Genomic DNA, 20,329 nt, shown 5'->3' with positions numbered 1-20,329 from the left:
TAAAATTCAGTTCCTTAGTCACACTAACCACATTTCAAGTGGCTAGTGACCTCTGTATTGGGACATTCCCATCACTGCAGAAAGTTCTAGCAGACAACACTAACAGAGGAGAAGACAAGAAAAGAGTCCTTGTAAAGTTTGATCCTCTTAATGTTAAATGTGCACTTTCATGTATATATTAAAATATTAGTTGATTAAACTGTCAATAGTGGTTTCTCTAGCAAATAAGATGACCAGGGGTCTTCTACTCCCTATACACTTTATTGTTTGAATTTGTTTTTCAAAGATTTTATTTATTTATTTGAGAGAGAGAGAGAGAGACAGCACAAGCATAGGGAGAAGCAGAAGAGGAGGCAGAGAGAAAAGCATACTCCGCCGAGCAGGGTGCCTGAAGGGGGTCTTGATCCCAATACCCTGAGATCATGATCTGAGTCAAAGGCAGAAGCTTGCCCTTTTGTCTGAATTTTTAATAAAGCTTACTTTATTCTTAAAAATGAGTAAAAGTCAAAACATATTTTCCAATATGGTAAAAAAAAAAAAACAAAAAAAAACAAAAAAAAAAACCCAGCCAACCAACGTTTTTCTTGAGCTTGATACAGAATTTGGTTCTAATCCCTGAGTTAACTAACCAACTGACTCTAACTCCTATATAATTACAGTGACACTCGTGTTAATAAACCATTTCAACACAACAAAGAGTGTGTCCCACACCTAGAAATTTTCCAGAGTTTAGCTCAGTTTCTGGAAAAAGTTCCTTTAGGGCCCATGGGTGATATCACATTTCAGATGCAAGCTGGAACAGGCACTGGACGATTGCAAACTGTATTTCTTGAATTGAGGGGGTTCCTTGGGCGTAGGCTGTTAATACACCTTTCCATTTAGATTTACACAGTTGATAACAGGTCAAATTTCAGAAAGGGCGGCTCTGAATTATCCTCCCGAGAAATTCCCACAGCCAGTCTCAACAATACACAGATAGAGTCAGAAAGAAGAACACACTGCATGTAGAATAAGGTCAATTCCCCCCCCCCCCGCCCCCGCCCCCGAACCGAGCTGGGTGTGGGAGAAGAGAGGTTATATGCTCTTTGTTAAAAGAATTCCAAAATTTTAGTCTTTATCAAATACCAGATCTTTAATTTTTCTAAGAAAAAAAAATTCTTAAAAATGTCTCAGAATAACCCTCCAAAACTAAAACTATTTCACATCTACCCCAGGGAATAATTTGATCATTTGTGTGCCAACAACAGCATATTCATATATGCTTATTTTACTCCCTAAGTAAATATTCTTGGTAACTGCCTCCTATTCCACCGCCATGAATACTGAGGAGAAAGCTCTTAGTGGGAAGGAGATGAAAAACATCAATCTGTCTAGGAAAAAGAATTTTTTCTTTTGTTTTGTTTTGCATTCTGAAAATCAGTGTGGGTAAAGCCAGAAAGGAGATTTGGTTTTGTGCCAGCCTCAACACTCATTTTATTTGGGGCCAATTGTGACAATAACTATGCTTCATCTGCGTGGGAGGAGGGTGAGCCGAATGAGGGGTATTTACCACTACCCCATATACTTTACGAATGGAGAAAAGATATATGAAATGGGGGCAGAATGAGAAGATAGTGAGCTTGGCAGATTCTTGAACAACGTCCTCCATGTTTTCCCAAATCCTTTCCAAAGAAAGGCACAGAAGCCACCTATACATCAAACTGAGATAAGTACTAAAGCTCCTTGAGTATTTACCTAACGTCGAACCCACCTGGGCAAGCCCCACAGAGGTCACCCGATAGGTAACCTCTTCAGTGCATGGCCACCTGCTCCCTCGCACAACAGAAATCTTCAGTAATCTGGACTATTTCTAATAATTCACATAGAAAGCTGGATTGAAGTTCATTTTTATCTACGCAGAAAGTCTTTGCTAAGAAAATAAGAGTATAAATCTGATTACCTCAGAACTTCAAATTTGCCTGAAAGTTTGCAAGTTCCCTCCGAACTCTTTAGGACTCAGTTTCTTCCCCTAATTGTAAATCACATGTTAAGGGGAGTTATTTAAACAGTCTTTCTAGGAGAACATCTATTAGTCCTTTCACTGAGCATGGCATATTTCATTCGTGGATTTGAAGTACTATCCACAAAAATGAAGTAGTCTTTTTAGTCCATAAAGAAAATTCTATAAAAACAAGAGAAAAGCATACTACGTAATATGTTTACATTTTGGTGTGAAAGAATCTAATTTGGTATCTTCCTTTTATCTGAGGTTCTAGTTGCAACTTGGTATGTCTAAAATGAGTAGTAAATACATAAGAGTGGACCCTTGAACAGCATGGGTGTTAGGGGCTCTGACAGCCCACGGAGTCTGAAATCTTTGTATAACTTTTGACTTCCCCAAAGCTTAACTCCTGATAGCGCAGTGTTGGCCAGGAGCCTTACCAAAAACATAAACAGTCGATTAACATATATTGCATATGTTATACATATTATATACTATATTCTTACAGTAAAGTAAGCTAGAGAAAAGAAAATGTTATTAAGAAAATAATAAGGAAAGTACATTTAAGTACTGCACTCAAAAAAAAAAAAGTACTGCACTCTATTATTTATGGGGAAAAAAATCACAAACAATTGGACCCATGTAGTTCAAACCAGTGTTGTTCAAGGGTCATCTGCATACTCAATTGTGGGGGTAAATTAATTCCTTCAGGCCACAAGGGTTCTACACAGTAATTATTGCTTTGTGTGCTGACCCGTACCTAGTGGCCTCAAAGCGATAATTCATCATTAAAAGGAAAACTGTTTACCTACGTATTCCTCCAAAGGCTCTTTATTGGTCACTTAACTTAAACCAGTAAAGAATGAAGAGGCCGACCATAGAAAAGAGGAGTCTTTCAAATGAAGACATTTACAAACCTGAGCTATGCAAGGAAAAAAAAAAATCTAGGTTTCTCCTGAGCCATGGCATCAGTACACAAGCCAAATGAAACACAATTACCCTCAAACTTGGCACATACCATCTAAATTCAAATCTGAAAAAGCAGTCCAACAAGTGCAGCGACTCGACTTTTTACCAATCTCTTCCCATGTAACTGCCTATAAAGAAATCCATTCTATCAATCTCTTCCCACTAGAACTTGTTATATTATCTGCTCTTGGTTGAAACACTTCAGTCCACTGGGCATCTCTAAATTTTGAGTAACCGTGCTAGCCTACAAAATGTGCATGTACAAAACTGAAAATCTCTGAAGAGGACATAGCGATGCCTCTGGGTGCTGATCTGGGAACTTCACGCAGCCTCTAGGTGGCAAGGCGTCTTGGGCCAGGTCCAGATCAATGGGCACACAGATGAGCCCTTCTCCGTAGCATGAATGCTCTGCACTGTGTAGGCAAGGAGGTACAAATCAAACCTTCCGAAGAATGAATAATAAATAGAAATCACAGTGGAGAAGACAAAAGTCCAGGGTCTCTCCAGAAAGATAACAGACAGGTGTGGAAGTTACTTGGGTAACCCATATTTCACCTGGACCATCCTAGCACATTTCACCCTAGCACTAATACTATTGTCTCAAAAGTGTATTTATATTTAGCCAGCTATCACAGGCAAATTTCTATCCCCACATACACAGAACTCAAGCTCAGATTTCTGTTGAATTTCCTTTCCTCTAAAAAAAAAAAAAAAAAAATTCCAGACTTGAATTGTAACATTCGGTACTTGCAGCTGCCACCGAAGTATTATTCACTGCAAAAAATATAAAAAGCAACTTGCAAATGGGAGAAACATTTAGTCAGCTTTTCCTTTTCTTGATCTCTTTTAATATTTTATAACACATGAAAGCTCAGTAAAAGTTCCTTTCTTAAACAAATCTTCAAGCAGACGTTAAAGAGAATGCAAATGCTTTACACTTTATATCATCAATCATTTAAAGGATCCTCTCCATGAACTGAATAAATAAGCCATCTGTGACGAAGGCCTCCCTATCATGTTTTCAAGCTGACCCACTTCATCAGTCACCATGGTTTGCAAAATCTCACATCGAAGGGGCAGCAGCAGTCAGCGCTCTGTGCCAGCGCACAGTCTGAATCCCAACGGGGTAAAGGGGAGTAACGCAAACACCACCTTCAAGGACCCCAGTCTGGTTTAAAATGACCGCACCCCTCCCAGACTCTAAAAACAGAACTTCAATACCCTTAACCGGAAGCAATCTTTTCTCCAAAGGGAGAGTAAAATCAAGTCTGCGGGGGAGAAAAGGGAGCCAGCGAAAAGGAGGAAGAAATCTGATCAGGTGCTAAAACGTGGGGTGCAGCTGGCTTTGCAGATCAAACACCCGCTTTGCAAGCAGGATCTGCTCAGATCCCCCCGCCCCGCGCCCCCGCCAAGCCTGAGCCCGAATCAGCGGGCGGGTCCTGCTCGAGAGAGGGCTCTGCGGGCGCGCGGGGCGGGGACGGGGGCGGGGGCGGGGGTGGGGGCAGGTCCGCGCCCCCGCGCCCCCGCCCCGCCCCGCGCAGGCCGTGCGGGGCGGACAACTTTCCGCAGTTCCCCGCCGCCGCCCGCGCGCGGACCACCCCGCGCAATCCCAGCACCGCTCCCCCACGGGTCCTCTCCTCCTCCCGAGGCGGCGGCGGCGGCGGCGGCGGCGGCGGCTGGGGGAGGGGCGGGAGGCCCCGGCAGGACCTGGACAGGATGACAAGCAGCGCAGGAGGACGACTCCCCACAAAGGGCCGGGGGCCGCGCCTCCCCCGGTCCCGCCGAGCCGCTCGCCGGCCAGGACAGGCGCGTCGCACCCGCGGGCCGGGGCCCGGCCGGGCGCAGGCGGAGGCGCAGGCGGCGGCGCAGGCGGGGACGGGGACGGGGACGGGGCCGAGCCGGGCCGGCGGCCCCGCGGCAGGTGACAGCAGAGGGCCCGCCCCGGGGACCCCCGCGCCCCCGCGCCCCCGCGCCCCCGGGGCCTCGCCCCCGGAGTCCGAGCGCAGCCCGCGCCGCCCCGCGCCGCCCCGCGCCTACCCTTTGGCGTGCTCCGTCTCCTCCTCATTGTCCCCGTCGATCCCGCACGTGTCCTGGTCGTCCAGCTCCAGGCTCTGCTGGCTGGCCGCAGACTCGCTGTCCTCCGCCATCGCGGCGGCGCGGGCTGGGGAGGCGGCGCTCGGGGCCGCGGGCGTGGGGGACCGGCGGCGGCGGCGGCGGCGCGAGCAGCTCCCCCTAGTGCCGCCAGCCGTCCCCTCCGCGCCCGGAGCCCCGGCGCCGCGCCCGCCGGCCCGCCCCGCCCCGCCCCGCCCGCCCGGGCCCGCCCACCGCGGCGGGGGCGACGGGGGCGGAGGGGGCGGGGCCACGCGGGGGAGGGGGCGGGGCCGGGGGGCGCGAGCCGGCGGACGGAGTGGGGAGGGTGGGGGCGGGGCCATGCAGGGGAGGGGGCGGTGCCGGGGGGGGCGCGAGCCGGCGGGGGGAGCGAGGTGGGGGTGGGGGTGGGGGCGTGGGCCCCCGGGCGCTCCCTGCCACCCGCCCGGGGCTCGGCTCGGAGTAGGTCCGCACGCTGCTCCGGATCCCGGAGTCTTCCCCGTGGAGCGCCCGCCGCGACGCTACCCCTCTACGGCTTAGGGAGCGCTTTTAACCGTTGCAGGCATCTTCCACTCAAGAGTAGGCGTGCCAGGGCCCATGATTTCTAGAAGCCTCCCGCACATACACAGACGCTCTTTTAAAAATTCCACTTCTTGTGTCTCGGGCCCACACCCTGTCAACTCAAAGTCCAAGGCCAAGCAGTGCCTCCCATCCCCCTCCCCTCCCCCTCCCCATGCCAACGGCCTGGCAGCCCCACAACCCTTCACAGAGGAAAACCCTGAGCTGCCCCTGTTTTCCGTGGACATCGCCGCAGCCAGGCCGGAGCACAGCCACCGCCTTAGGGGCCCTGGGGCAGTGCTGCCCGTGTCGCTGCGGGATCGGACACTTGGCCTTCGCCACGTGCAAGTGTGAACCCACGCGGCCGAGCGAACGGAGACGGTCCCCGGTGAAACTCTCGGTGGCCCCCGTGGACCTGGGGGGAAGGACGTGGGTGGCCAAGTACAGGGCAGGTGAAGTGCAGCTCGTCTGCGGCCGCGTTCCGTACACAGCAGCCCTTCGTTTGCTTCCCTGGAACGGCTGGCGTTCAACAGTCCTGCCAGACACGGGGAGGTTTACAAAGTCAGTGGAAAGAGAGTTCTCAGAAACTGCTCAGCGAGCAAAATGGAACTTTAAAAAGCCACCTGAGGGGCGCCTGGGTGGCTCAGCCGCTGAGCGTCTGCCTTCAGCTCAGGGCGTGATCCCGGGGTCCTGGGATCGAGTCCTGCGTTGGGCTTCCCGCAGGGAGTCCTGCCTTCTCCCTCTGCCTGTGGCTCTGCCTCTCTCTCTGTGTCTCCCGTGAATAAGCAAAATCTTTTTAAAATAATAATAAAATAAAAAGCCACTGAAAGTTTTGGCGTGGGTCCCTTTTTTGCAGAAGCTATTGGGAGCATTGCGTGCCTCTTTTATCCCCCCACAAGGGAGACCATGCCCTTAAAATGTATTGAGGCGGAGAATATCAAGACAAAAATTACAGAGCGATTTCAAAGCCCATCAGCCTTTTATGATTGACAGTATTGAGCTTGCTAAAGTTCAGGAAGAAGTGCAAAATCGGGCCAAAAACATGAAGGAAATACAATACTATCTTTCACAATTGCACTATTTCTGAGGCAGACAGTCACTTGTGGCCTCTGCCTCCAAACTTGAGAATAAAGGCAAACACAGATCAGAGCGCTTCCCGCGGCTCTTGCCTGGGAACATGAACAGTCGGATAACTGTAACCTAGTTGGGTAACCAGCAGGCTCATGTCCAGGAGCCCGTTTATCTGATCAGTCACTAACCTACTGGAAGGGCTCTTGAAAAGATTTTAAAAATACAAAGCAAAGGAAATTCAGCAGACGTATCTGTTTGAATTTGCAAGAAGCTTCGACTCCACACCTCTCAAAAAAAGGATCAGAAAACAAATAATCCTAGAGAAATTAGAACGAGGGCATCAAAAATCAGTTTGACGCTGGAAAACAATGGCACACAGGGAACATCTGTTCCCCAGAATGGAAAGAAGTTGGCCCGGACGTCTGTTCAGCACAGGATTGAGGTATTATATAATACAGCGTTTGTCATTGTTAATCAGCTGAAGGAGGGCAAAGTTTGCAGATGACCCTGGAGAATCCTAAATCCTATTGTCGTGTATGGAAACTCGCTGTTTCTAACAAGGTTTGCCACTTTGCCTGATTTAATTCTAGAGTTTGGGGGAATTGCAGCCAAGTGGCATCTTCTAGAATCTCAGATCCAAGATTGACGTGGGGAGAGTACTATAAAGTAGCTACCAGTATGTTAGAGAGACCCCGGAGAGAGGCGCCTGGGTGGTACACGATCTGACTCTTGGTTCTGCTCAGGTCGTGGTCTCAGGGTTGTGAGATCGAGCCCCACATCGGCTCCCCGCTCAGCTCAGAGTCTGCTTGAGATTCTCTCTCCTTCTCCCTCTGCCCTTCCTGCTTGTGCTTGCACACTCTCTCACTCTCTTCAAAATAAATTTAAAAAAAGAAAAAAAAAAAAGGCCCTAGACAGTTTTCCATCCTGCTAACTCATCTCCTATTATAGGTGTAAGACCATAATTGTATAATTGGTCTCATTTTTATCAAAACTATGATAATTTCTTGGTTTTTAAGAATTGTGGTAAAATACACATAATAAAAAATATACCGTCTTAGCCATTTTCTAAGTGTATAGTTCCATAGTGTTAAGTATAATCATGTTGTTGTGCAGCCAATCTCCAAAACCTGCAAAATTGAAACCGTATCCATTAGATGACTCCCCATTTCTGGGGCGTCTGGGTGGCTCAGTTGGTGGAGCGTCTGACTCTAGATTTCAGCTCAGGTCATGATCTCAGGGTCATGGGATGGAGCTCCAGTTGGGCTCCACGCTCAGCGGGGAGTCTGCTTGAGATTTTCTTCCTCTCACCCTGACCCTTCCCTCCTGTTCTTGCTTGCGTGCTTGTGCACCTGACCTCTCTGTCTCAAATGAATAAATCTTTAGAAAACAAAAAACAAAAAATTCCCCATTTCCCCTTCGGATAGCCAGTATTCAGCTTTGTGTCCCTATGGATTTGTCTACTCTAGGTACTTCATACAAATGGAATCATGCTGTATTTGTCTTTTGGGGAGTGGCTTCACTTAGCAGGGTTCACCCATGTTGTAGCATGGGTCAGAATTTCCTTCTTTTTCGGGCTAAATAATATCCCATTGTATGGATATAAACATTTTGTTTATCCATTTATCCTTCCATAGACACTTGGGTTGGTTCCACTTCTTGCTCTTGTGAATAATGCTGCTATGATGTGGATGAGAAACATCATTTGGAATCCGTGCCTTCAATTCTTTTGGATACATACTCCACTGTAGAATTACTGAATCATATGGTAATTCCATTTTTAATTTTTTTTTTGAGGAACTGTCATAGTGTTTTGCACAGAGGCTGTGCCATTTTACACTCCTATCAACAGTGCACAAGGGGTGCGATTTTTCTACGTTCTCATCAACATGCCAACACTTGCTATCTTCTGGTTCTGGTTTTTTTTTTAAAGATTTTACTTATTTATTTGACAGAGAGAATGAGAGCAAGAGTGGGGGGAACAGCAGAGGAAGAGGGAGAAGCAGGTGCCCTGCTCAGCAGGGAGCTTGATACCAGGACATTGGGATCATGGCCTGAGCTGAAGGCGGACGCTTCACTGACTGAGCCACCCAGGTGTTTGACGCAAGCCATCCTATGGGTGTGAGGTGCTATAACTTCTTGATATAACCAGAGATTTATATATAATCCTTGTTTCTGCTTACAAAGTATGTTTTTTAAGAACAGTAATAAAACATTCTAGAACCACATCTAATGGCTCTAATGGAACCAAGGGCGCCTGGGTGGCTCAGTCAGTTAAGCATCTGATTCTTGGTTTGGGCTCAGGTTATGATCTCAGTGTCATGGGATTGAGCCCCGAGGTGGGTTCCATGCTCTGCAGAGTCTGCATGGATTTCTCTCTCCCTCTCCCTCTGACCTTCTCCCTGTGCACTCTTTCGCTCTCTGTCTCTCCCTTTCAAATAAATAAGTCTTAAAAAAAAAAGAAAATGGACCCAACTCTTAACCTCTCCCCGTATTCATGTCCTTTGCAGTATGGCTTTGCATCTCTTTCCAGGAAAAGCCCTTGAGTGTAGATTGGCTTGTTGACCTGCTTTGGCCATTTGAATGTGATGGAAGTAATGCGTGTCAGATCCAACCCTAGCCTCAAAAGACTTTGTGTGATTCCTCTCTCTCTCCATCTTTCCCCCAGAATCCTGCCACTGCAACAAATACAAGCCTAGAGAGCCTCCTAGAAGGATGAGAGACTCCACCAATTAGGGGGTCTTCCAGACAAGGCCATCCTAGGGACCAGTCAACCTTCAGCTCACCTGCCCTCTGACTGTAGATACACTCATGATCCCAGCAAAGATCAGCTGAGCTCAGCCGAGATGAGCAGAATCACCCAGCAGACCTGTAGATTTGTGTGAAATAAGTGACATTGACTCAAGATGCTGAATTTTGTGGTATTTTATTATGTGACCATTGGTAACTGATACAGAAATTGGAATGTAACATGGGATGGTGCCACACTAAACATGCACTATTATTGGCTTTGCAATTAGCAGGCGGAGATTGGAAAAGTGGTAATGAAACCATAAAAGGCTAAAAAAAAAAAAATATGGTGTCCCATGTTATGTAGCGTCACAACATTTGGGTAGGGGTGCCTGAGTGGCTCAGTGGGTTAAGTGTCTGCCTTCGGCTCAGGTCCTGATCCCGGGATCCTGAGATCAAGCCCCACGTCGGGCTCCCTGCTCAGCACAAGGACCTGTTCTCCCTCTGCCTGCTGCTCTGCCTACTTGTGCTTTCTCTCTCTCTCATAAATAAATAAATAAATAAATAAATAAATAAATAAATAAATAATTTGGGTAAAATTCTTGTTGTTAGCAACTCATAAGAGAAAATACATCTAATATAACTTAGATTCAAGAAAGGTCATTTCAAGGCTGACTATTTAAACTGTCAGTTGATTACTCCCAACTGCACGTGATGGGGATCCGCAAGAAAGAGATGAGCTAAGGAAAGAAGTGGCCCGTTTGCAAGCAGAATTGGAAGGGATACACAACGACCAGAACTTGCGATCTTAAAGACGGACTCCTTCCTCCTCATCAGTGTGGGTACTGACTGTACGTCAGGGTCTGTTTGAGGGACTCGTGCCAGATCAGTAGCTTACACGTTCCACTCTATGCGCCCCAAGCCCTGCCCATTGGACTCTGTTCCTCAGAGCTGGTCAGCTTCAGACTCCTGTTCATGGTTTGTTTTTTGTTTTGTTTTGTTTTGTTTTGTTTCAAATGACTCCATTTCTAACTGTGTAGGAACCTAGGAATATGCTGTACCTTTGGAAATTGCATTTGAGAAGCGCTTCTGAGGGGCACTCTGAGTGTGAAAATCACACACTCCAGCTGCTTGGTGTCCTGCTGAAAAGTTTTCACATGCAATCAAACCAGTAGTGTGGGACCACAGAGAACACTGCAGACTGTGGAATATTGTGGAACCTTAGGTGGGGGAGTCCTTCCTGCCCCTGGAGGACAGGGTGGGACTTGAGGGCAACGAGCGTGCTGGAGGATGCCAAGATGATACCATAGCCTGAGCTACAGGGTGCCTTCACTCTCTTGAAACCATATGGCTCCCAAATTCCTTGAATATATCCCAGCTTTTGTCCACCAGGGCATTGCTGGATAGCATATGGCCAAAGTTCATTTTCCTTTTATTTATTTTTTTTTTCATTTTCCTTTTATGAATAAAGATGACACATTTTTGTGTTCATGTTTTAGCAATCATATGTCAAAATAAACAATACCTTTCTCAGGGAACTTCCATATGGTAATAATTGAGAGTGTGAGTCTGCCTTTGATGCTGGCCCAGAGCTGTCACTCTCTACCCTGCTGCCTCTGGACATGGTACACGTGGTGATCAATCACACTTTATTATTGTCCCGAGTCTGCATCTCCCCTGGACAATGGGCTCCGTGAGAATGAGGTTCATTGTCAGTCATCTTTAGGGTCTTATAGGGGGCCTGGGAGACCTTTATAATGAAATTTTGTTGAGTTGAATTTAACTTTAGCTTCTTTCCACCACTGTGGTCTTCCCCAGGAATCATGGGCACAATTTTCTGAGTGCTGTATGCAAGGACTAGGGAGAAGAATGTTCTAGGGCTGGAGCATGGGCTCTGTGGCTCAGCACACACCGTGGCTATACGTCCACTTGATGACAGTGTGTGTCTAGAATTGTGAGCGATCTGAGATGTTACCTGGCTTGCAAGCTAACACGTATGCTTGTTACAGCTTTACTGCTACTAGAAGACATGAGCTTCCTGGTTCACAGACAAACAATTTTGTCTCATGGCACAGTAAGAAACAGGAGAGGAGTGTATTTGTGTCAGTCCCCCTTGACCCCAAGTCCCACAGGGGTGATGCAAGTGAACGGCTATACTCTCAGGAGTATACTTCTCAGGAGAAGAAGCTCGACCTTAGGGAACCGGTTGTTTTTCTATTTTTTTAATTAAGAAATTGTAATTGCAGTAAACTATACGTAACATAAAATTTACCCCTGAACTGTGACTGTACCCTTATTTGAGAAAAAGGGTCTTTGCAAATGTAATTAACTGAGGGATCTCAAGATGAGATCATCCTGGATTACCCAGGTGGACCTTAAGTCCAGTGACAAGTCCTCCTGAGGGTGAAGCAGAGGGAGATTACACAGAAGAGGAGGAGACAGGCACACAGGAGGGAAGGCCATGGGAAGCCGAAGGCAGACACTGGGTTTATAGGGTCCCCTGCCTGCGGATGCCATGGCATGGAAACACCAGAAGCTGAAAGAGGCTACGAAGTATACCCCTTGAGCCTTCAGGAGTGTGGCTCTGATAACACCTTGATTTCAGATTTCTGCCCTCTAGAACCATGAGAGAATAAACCTGTGTTTTAAGCCACCAAGTAAGTCTGTAGTCATTTGTATGGCACCCCTAGGACACAAATACAGCATCACACTTAGCAAGTATCAGTTTCCTGGAGGCGATGGGGTTTAAGATGATTTGGGGGGCGGGGAGGGACTGAGGGAGTGGGGAGGGGAAGCAGACTTCCCACTGAGTGTGAGGGCCAAGGGGCTCCACCCCAAGATCCTGAAACCATGACCTGAGCGGGAATCAAGAGTCAGACACTTAACCCGCTGTGCCACCCAGGCGCCCCCGGGGATGAATTTTGAATAAAAGGAAGAATGCTTGAATCTTGGGCAGACAGCAGGAGCCTCTGATGACATGTTGAAAGGGAAAGAAGGAAACCACATGCCTTTTGCATAATTGGCAGGGGAAGGATCTGGGAAGTGATATAATTAGGATAATTTGATAAGAGTCTTGAAATCAAATGTGAATAAATTGAATCCACTGCAGAAGCATCCACCGATTATGTTGTCCAAGATACAGGTGGGAGAAATGGATTTAACCATAGTGTCTGGAACCTCTTGTAAGGAAGAGCATCTAGAGGCAAGACTGCCAGTTACTCTTATTTCTTTTTTTTAAATACATTTATTTTTTATTGGTGTTCAATTTGCCAACATATAGAATAACACCCAGTGCTCATCCCATCAAGTGTCCCCCTCAATGCCCGTCACCCAGTCACCCCCACCCCCCACCCACCTCCCCTTCCACCACCCCTGGTTCGTTTCCCAGAGTTAGGAGTCTGAGATGAGAAACAACCCCAGTCTGTCCCAGAGACTCTACAGTAGATTAAAAAAAAAACAAAAAACAAAAAAAACACCCCCCCCCCAAAAAAAAACACACTAAACATACACCACGTTTTAAAACAACAACAAAAATCCCCCAACACCTCAGCCAAGAGCCCGGGGAGGAAGGAATGGAAGATTATTCAGAGGTTCCGTGCCTGAGGGAGGGTGACAATGGATAATCAGATGATCTAGGGGAAATGTGTTAGATGCTTAAATGTAGTTATGAGCTTTCTGGTAAATACAATGAGGCGTGATTGCATTTTAAATTAATTCCTAGCTTGCCAACCTTTGCCTTTTTTTTTATAATGTTTACTTTTACTGTGCATGTCAAATTGAGTTTTGTTTTTTTTTTCTACAAACATCCAACAAACTTCAGGTGGATAAAGTTCCAGGTAAGTGGTGTTTCATCTGGTTAGCAAGTGTTTCCGGGGTCTTTCCACCGTAGGTGACGGGGAAGGTGAAGCAAGTGTGGATTTGCTGCATGCCCGGGAGAGAAGCAGGGGCTCTCTCACACACGACGGTGATGTGAACGGCTTCCCATTAATCTCCACAACAGCTCTGTGCTGTAGATATTATTCTCGTTCTCCATTTGGGAATGTGAGCCTCAAAGAGGTTATGTAACTTATCCAAAATAGTGTCTTAGCAAAGTCTTCTAGCACTTACAGCGCTGTGGCAGTCGCGTGTTTCCTGGGGAGAGCAGACACCTGCCTAAGCAACGTGCCACCCTCTGAGACCTGTCACCAGCACCCACTGGCCCCTGTCCGGGCAGTAACTGACAGCTGCTCTCTCTCACTGCTCTCACTGCCTCTCTCGAAGCTAGAGGTGATCCTGTGTCTCCTGTGCTCTGTGAGACATAAAGATGTCCCTTGGGGGCCCCTGGGGGATCTTTTATTTTAAGATTTTATTAATTTATTCATGAGAGAGAGGCAGAGACACAGGCAGAGGGAGAAGACAGGCTCCCTGCGGAGAGCCTAGTGCAGAACTCTGGGACCCTGGGATCATGACCTGAGCCCAAGGCAGACGCTCAACCACTGAGCCACCCAGGTAGCTCAACCCCTGGGAGATCCCAACGTGTCATGTATTCCTTGAACTGATTCAACTGCAGTCCAGCCACTTGACAGAGGGGACAGACGTGAAGAGCCTTGTTCTCCATGGGGTCACCGAGCCTCTGAGCTCCAGCTCCTGCAGGCTTCCTGCTAGGGGAGCAAAATAATCTCTTAGTGTTTAGGTTCCCTTGTACCCTTGTACTTGGAGATTCTGGAACTGGCAGCTGAGAGCATTCCACTCCCAATGGGCAGGCCAGGCTGGCCCCCCAGAGGCCTGGATGCTCACCCCTCGCTTCGAGGGAGAGGGTCCTGCCCACAGGTCTCGGCCAGGGGGACGAGGGCAGCCTGCCTACGGACGGATGGAGGGACATCAGGACACCCTGCATGAGCGTGGCCTTCCAAAGGGAGTCTGAAAATCAAATGGGAATTTGAACTGGAGGTTGAGGAAGACAGTTTTTCATTTAGCAGGGGGTGGAAAATTGAAAAGATAAGACAAGACAAGACCAAACCCCTGGAGGCTAAGAGGAAAGCTGAGTCACGTTAAGGCAGGGGGTGCGCTCCGGTGAACCCCCCCATGAATTCCCAGTGCCCAGAGGAGGGTAGGATAACCAGAGGCAGGGGGTCATGGCAGGCCCGTTGCTTCTGGTTTGCTCCACGTTCTACAGAATAAGCTTGAGGCCTCAGGCCTCCCGCAGCTGAATGCTACTGTTTAATCATCCCCTGTTCTCAATTTCACTTTTAGTTTCTGGGGAGAAGTGTTGAGGGGGGAGGAGGCTAAGTGAGCCTCTGCTGAGAGTGTTGTCTACGCAGGTTAGCTCTGCTGTTTGCTCCCGAAGCATTGGAGAGTTTAGGAAGACAGATGGGGGGGTTCTAGGAAAACCCCTGAGATGTGCTTGATGCTGAGATCCCTACATCCCAGGCCAGGGGCTCTGAGAACTCAGAGCAGCCTTGGCCTTCCTCTCTAGCAACAGGACCACTCCCTTGCCTTGGCCCAACCTTAAGACTGCACGTAACCTTGATTACCTCCCTAGGGCCCCCATCTCCATCTGCAACCCTATGGGACATTAAAGCTTCAGTGTATGAATCTGGTGGTGGGAGATGGAGAGGATGCACCTCGGTCCAGAGCACCTAGAAAGTGGTCCTCATGCCTGATTCGGCCTTAATTCCCCCACGGAACCCAGACTGACATAGCACAGTGGCGTAATTGCTAGTTCAGGGGAGTCATGAAGGAGATGATGGGGAGGGCTGGGATTTTAACGCAGGCCTTCTAAGCACCAAATCGAATTCTGGGCTTCCTAGCTGGACACCCGGGGGGCGTTGAAGGAAAAATAAGACTTGGCTGGCCTTCCAGGAGCTTCATCTTGTCGTGGTAGCAAGCCACGCAACCGAAATAAATGATACCGTGAGGCTGCACACCGTGGTGGGTGGGCTGGTTGGGAGGTACAGGACGGGTTCCAGAAGGGGAAGTGCATGAGTTGTCTGAGAGGCTGGTTTGCTTCGGGACTTTAGGGAGTAGAGGGCAGGGAAAAGAAGGGATCTCCAGCCAGAAAATCTTGGTGTCTGAGACCTGAGATTGGGGTCTGGGAGTCAACTTGATGGTCTGGGATGCAGTCAGGAGACCACTTGGGCTTGAAAAGAAGTGTGGGAGAGACTGGACAGCTGGATGAAATCTGGAGAGCTCTGGAACATTCTCAATGAGAAGATGACATCTCAAAGTCTAAAGTAAACTCTCCACTTAGAGCATTAGTTCTGACATTTTAACCAATCATTTGAAAGTTACTGGAAAGGGGTGCCTGACTGATGCCATTGGTAGAGCATGCGACTCTTGATCTTGGGGTTGTGAGTTTGAGTCCCACATGAGGTGTAGAGATTACTTAAAAATGAAATCTTTGGGGATCCCTGGGTGGCGCAGCGGTTTAGCGCCTGCCTTTGGCCCAGGGCGCCATCCTGGAGACCTGGGATCGAATCCCATGTTGGGCTTCCGGTGCATGGAGCCTGCTTCTCCCTCTGCCTATGTCTCTGCCTTTCTCTCTCTCTCTCTCTCTCTCTCTCTCTCTCTCTCTGTGTGTGTGACTATCATAAATAAATTTAAAAAATTAAAAAAATGAAATCTTTAAAAAAAAAGTTACTAGAAAGTGTAATCGTTTCCTCAGTAAAAGGAATTATCTCATGGCTATGATAATTAATGGTGAACAGTTTAGGAAATAACATTTTTTTTGCTATGGATTATTGATGTGGTTGTGCAGAAGCTACCATTTTACAGTCATCTAATATTCATGATGAAATTTTAAGTGAATTCTTTATACGACTAAGTATGGCATTTCATATATTTTTTCAACCAGTATATCAGATTGTATAATACCCACAGTCATGCTTCATGCTTTAACTTTCTACTTTGTTTTTCAAAAATTATTTATTGTCTGGTACAAGCGAACTCACGGAAATCTTTCGGAAAGAAGCCCAACTTGAGAATTTTCTTATATTTATTTTTCAGAGTTTTGGGGAGAAAAATGCTAAAAATACCGTATTTTTCAAAACAGAATAACACACCAGGTTGCACGATCAACCACGTGCAATTCCATAGCAATTGAAAACCAGGCCAACTCTTGGGAAAATATTCAGATAGTGTGATAAAATGAACTGCTCTCTAAATGTTAAGAAATTCAAAGCTTGAAGGCCACTACACTCCCATTCTCCACTATCTACAATGTGTCATCATATCTGTCCCCAGACAGCCCTCCTAGGGTTGGCCTATGCAGACAGCTGAAGGTTTGAAAATTATTGTGGAGACATTTAGAGTCTTCCATACAAATTTCAGTAAGCTGGAAGCTTTGGGGGAAGTGTGGTCATTTGAGAAAGCTCCATCCTATATGGGTGTGTGTGTGTCTGTGACTCTTTTCAGTAGTATGACATTAAGAGAAGTCAGCGTTTTAATTCTACATTGCTTTAAGATCATCCCTTTAAATGATGTCACACAATTTTCCATATTTAGTGGATTGGTTGGTACATTTGTTCTTCTATATATTTTCTCAACGGTTAAATGGGCACCATCACCTCAACTTTGTTAGAATATATTTGGGGCTTAGGAGAATAACTATTGAGACCGTGAGAGTCAAGCTACATCCCCCTCAAAGTTAAGTTTAACAGTCAATTTTGGATCGAATGTTCCATATCCCACTATTTCACATTACGCTCTCTCTGGCTTTCACTCTTCTGCAAATCAGCCCATAGTTGCTCTGCCAGTCTCTGCCCTTAGCTTCCTCCTTGGGTTACGTAAAAAAGAAATGATGACAGGTGTCATTCTACATTTTGGAGATTTTTCAGGAATCAGATGTCCCTGAAGTGCAAACATAGTATAACAGAAAGTGAAGGTCAAGTTGACTATGGTGACGCTCAGCCTTTTGTTTGGCTCTCCTGTGGGTTCTTCAATTGTGGCCTAGAAGGACTTTGATTGCTCTGGCTTTGAGCAGAGGAAGAACAGGCTGGTGCTTCCAAGTCCTGCTACTGCTGTCAGCACAGACTAGCCCGATGGCAGGGACGAAGAAGGGCACGTGTGGGTTTCAGGAAGGCTTGAGTTTCTAGCTCCCTTTCAAACTTTTGGTTAAGCCATCTTTCATTCTTGGAAGGAAAGAGTAAAGATCCTGAGCAGATGAGGGGAGATGAAAGTACTGGCTCGCATTGACAGCCCCCACCCCCGCCCCCCGCTGCCTCTTGCCTCTTGCCTGAGCATTCACACTTCCTCACCAGGGCCTGCCTCTGACCTGACACCTTGAATCTGGACTGTGAAGTCAGGTCCATTTAATTCCTGGCTCTGAACTGCTGGCGTCTTGCATCTGGTTTCGCTCCAGGATTTCAGAACCTGACACTGCTTCCTTGCTTCTGCTCTTCTAGCCTAGATTTGTCCCCCGCTGCTGTCCTGTGTTCTCTGCCTTGTTTTCTGACAAGCTGGGGATGGGGAACATTGCTGGGCCTCAGTTTGTTGTGCAACCAGCTGTAGGACACACCCAAGCAAATGCAGTTAGGCTCTTAGATGCCAGTCTCCTTGGGTCCTTTGGGGGAGTCACCCCAAGAGTGGCTGGACTTGGTCACAGGCTGGATATATAAGGTCTCAAATGAGCCCTTGGTGGGGACTGATTTTATTTTATTTATTTTTACATTTTAAAGATTTTAAGTAATCTCTACATGCAATGGGGGGCTGGAACTTACAACCCTGAGATCAAGAAACGCATGCTCCACTGACTGGGCCAGCCAGATGCCCCACTTTGGTGGGGACTTAAAGGTCCAGCACAATATGCAGAAGCCTGGGCAGAGAGCAAGTGTCAAGGGCGTGATATAATGTCCACAGCCTGCCTGGTGGCATCTGCTGTGAAGGTCACCTTCCTGCTTCCGGGTTGGCATCAAGCATTATAAATGATTGGCTCTTCTTCTTGTGCCCCCTGGGCTTACACTTATGTACAGGGACCCGCTTGAGCCTGCCTTGGCCTCTTCCCTTGGCATCCTACATTTCCATCTTTGTGTTCCATCAGAGACAGTATACCACCACCCCTCAAATCTCAAGAGTCCCAGAAGCTGTTTATTTCAGCTCAGATTTACAAAATAGTGGCCTCCACCTGCTTGGGGTCCCCACGGTCCGTTTCTACCCCCACATGACATGATAAGCAAGACAAGGTCTAACCCGGCCTGCCCTCCAAGGCCTCGTATGACTCACTGTAGCTGGGGATGTCAGGGCCTGCCTTTGGCTGCCCCACCCCTCACGCCCTAAGGGATGTTCAAACAGGGAGCTGGACAATGTTTCAAGCCTCCCAGAAGCTGGATCCCTTGGATCGCTCCTCCCTGCTCCCACAGCTCCCTGAGGGGACTCTGTTCCCCAGGGCTGTGTGGACAGGAAGGGTCTATACCTGGGATTCTCTCGGTCAACCCCTCCCCTGGGATGTCAGCCTGCCCCCAGAAGAGGCTCTGCTTCCTCATGGACAGAACCACTCCTGCCTTGATTTCTCCCTCCTGACTCAGAGCATTGTCCTACTCACTGGTCTCGTTTCTTTCAATCTTTATGGTCATTTTATTTCAAGGATCTTCTAGACCTTTATCGCTGTGTGTGTGTGTGTGTGTGTGTGTGTGTGTGTGTGTGTGTTTTCCTTAGCTAACAGACCCCTCTGCCGGTTTCCCTAACTTCAGATACTGCAGAGAAGGGATTGGGGTGCGAGTCTTCACTCTCAAACGGCCTTAGTACGTGAAGAAGATGGGGTCATTCCCCAGGGAGACAATGTTGCCAAGCCAGAGATGCAAGGTCCTACTAGACCTTATCCCAAGTCAGTGGATGCTGCTTACCTTCCCTTGATGCAAATTAAATGATTCTTCTAAGAATTAAAAACATCTAGGGGAGTCTCTACCTTTACTCCCTATAAGCAGGGCATGTAAATGGCAGGTTCAGCCTCCAGAACATTTGGCCATGATGCCTTTGGTTGTGCCGATGACCAGGCCAGGGCTGTCCATCTCCTCTCCAGCACCCACGAGCTTTATATTCCTACCTCTTCTTTTCAATGCCTCTCCCTTTTACGAGCTAGAGAGTCATCTTCATGTCTGCCTGTGAGAATAAATCCTTTGTGCAGTGGGTAGAGATGAGGGAAGGAGATTTACTTTCATCACAATTTTCTGAATGACCTGTTGGGCTGATAGCTTTAATCACAGCTCAGCTTCTTGTTCAGCACAGCACATTCTGCACGCCTCTCTGGTGGCGCCTCTCAGCCTTGCAATGCACCGGGGGTGTCTTCTGGGGGCTCACGTGAATAGCCATGAGACAGCCGATCTCAATTCTCCCTCATACACCAGGCCCCTGAATCAAAAGAAATGTCCTGCAGCACCGGGCTTTAGAAGCCGAGAAACCCTATTTATGCACACATGAACAAAAGGACAAGATAAAAATTGCAAATGAAAACATCAGTCCCATTCTAATGTTATAACCCTTGGTCCCACAGTAGGATCTCTTCAAAGGCTGGACAGTTTTCCTCGGGAGAGATTTGGCGAGAAGGGGAAGCAAATGCACCAATGATTCTTAAGCCAGGACTTGGCTGGCCCTGGGCCCCCACGCAGTGGCATTTTTTGTTCTTATGGAAGGTCAAGATTTCATGTGAGTAAGCCAGTCATCACTGCGGCACCCCCTGCGTGGGCTCAGCCCTCTTACAGGACTCTTCTCTCAGCCCAGATCCTTCAGAGCATCTCTTTGGTCCTCTATCCCCAAGGCTTGTCCAACCCCAGCCCCAGAACTGGCTTGTCTTTTATTGCCACGATGATTTTTATATAGGAGCACAATACCGATGGATACCAGACCCCAATCCATTTCTCTGTATGTCTTGGGTGGATCAATCTGTGCCATGGAATGCCTTGAAACATCTCTCTGAGCCCTGAACAGCCATGTCACATGTACAACAGGGAAAGCCCCAACCCA

General features: G+C 47.7%; 1 protein-coding gene across 2 annotated transcripts in view; it reads right to left on the bottom strand.

The window, feature by feature from the left end:
- Nucleotides 1-5,178, bottom strand: part of NMT2 (N-myristoyltransferase 2) — a 69,310-nt gene extending 64,132 nt beyond the window's left edge. The window contains exon 1 of one of the 2 annotated variants that reach the window (XM_025445104.3): nucleotides 4,988-5,178. In XM_025445104.3, coding sequence (XP_025300889.1) covers nucleotides 4,988-5,097 — 110 coding nt within the window. In that variant the 5' untranslated portion in view covers nucleotides 5,098-5,178. The remainder of the gene's footprint in view (nucleotides 1-4,987) is intronic. The other variant, XM_025445100.3, reaches the window with a different exon arrangement.
- Nucleotides 5,179-20,329: the final 15,151 nt, after the last annotated feature.

The sequence above is a fragment of the Canis lupus genome, chromosome 2 (assembly GCF_003254725.2).
Source record: "Canis lupus dingo isolate Sandy chromosome 2, ASM325472v2, whole genome shotgun sequence".
Taxonomy (NCBI): domain Eukaryota; kingdom Metazoa; phylum Chordata; class Mammalia; order Carnivora; family Canidae; genus Canis; species Canis lupus.
This window is presented reverse-complemented; position numbering and strand designations above follow the sequence as displayed.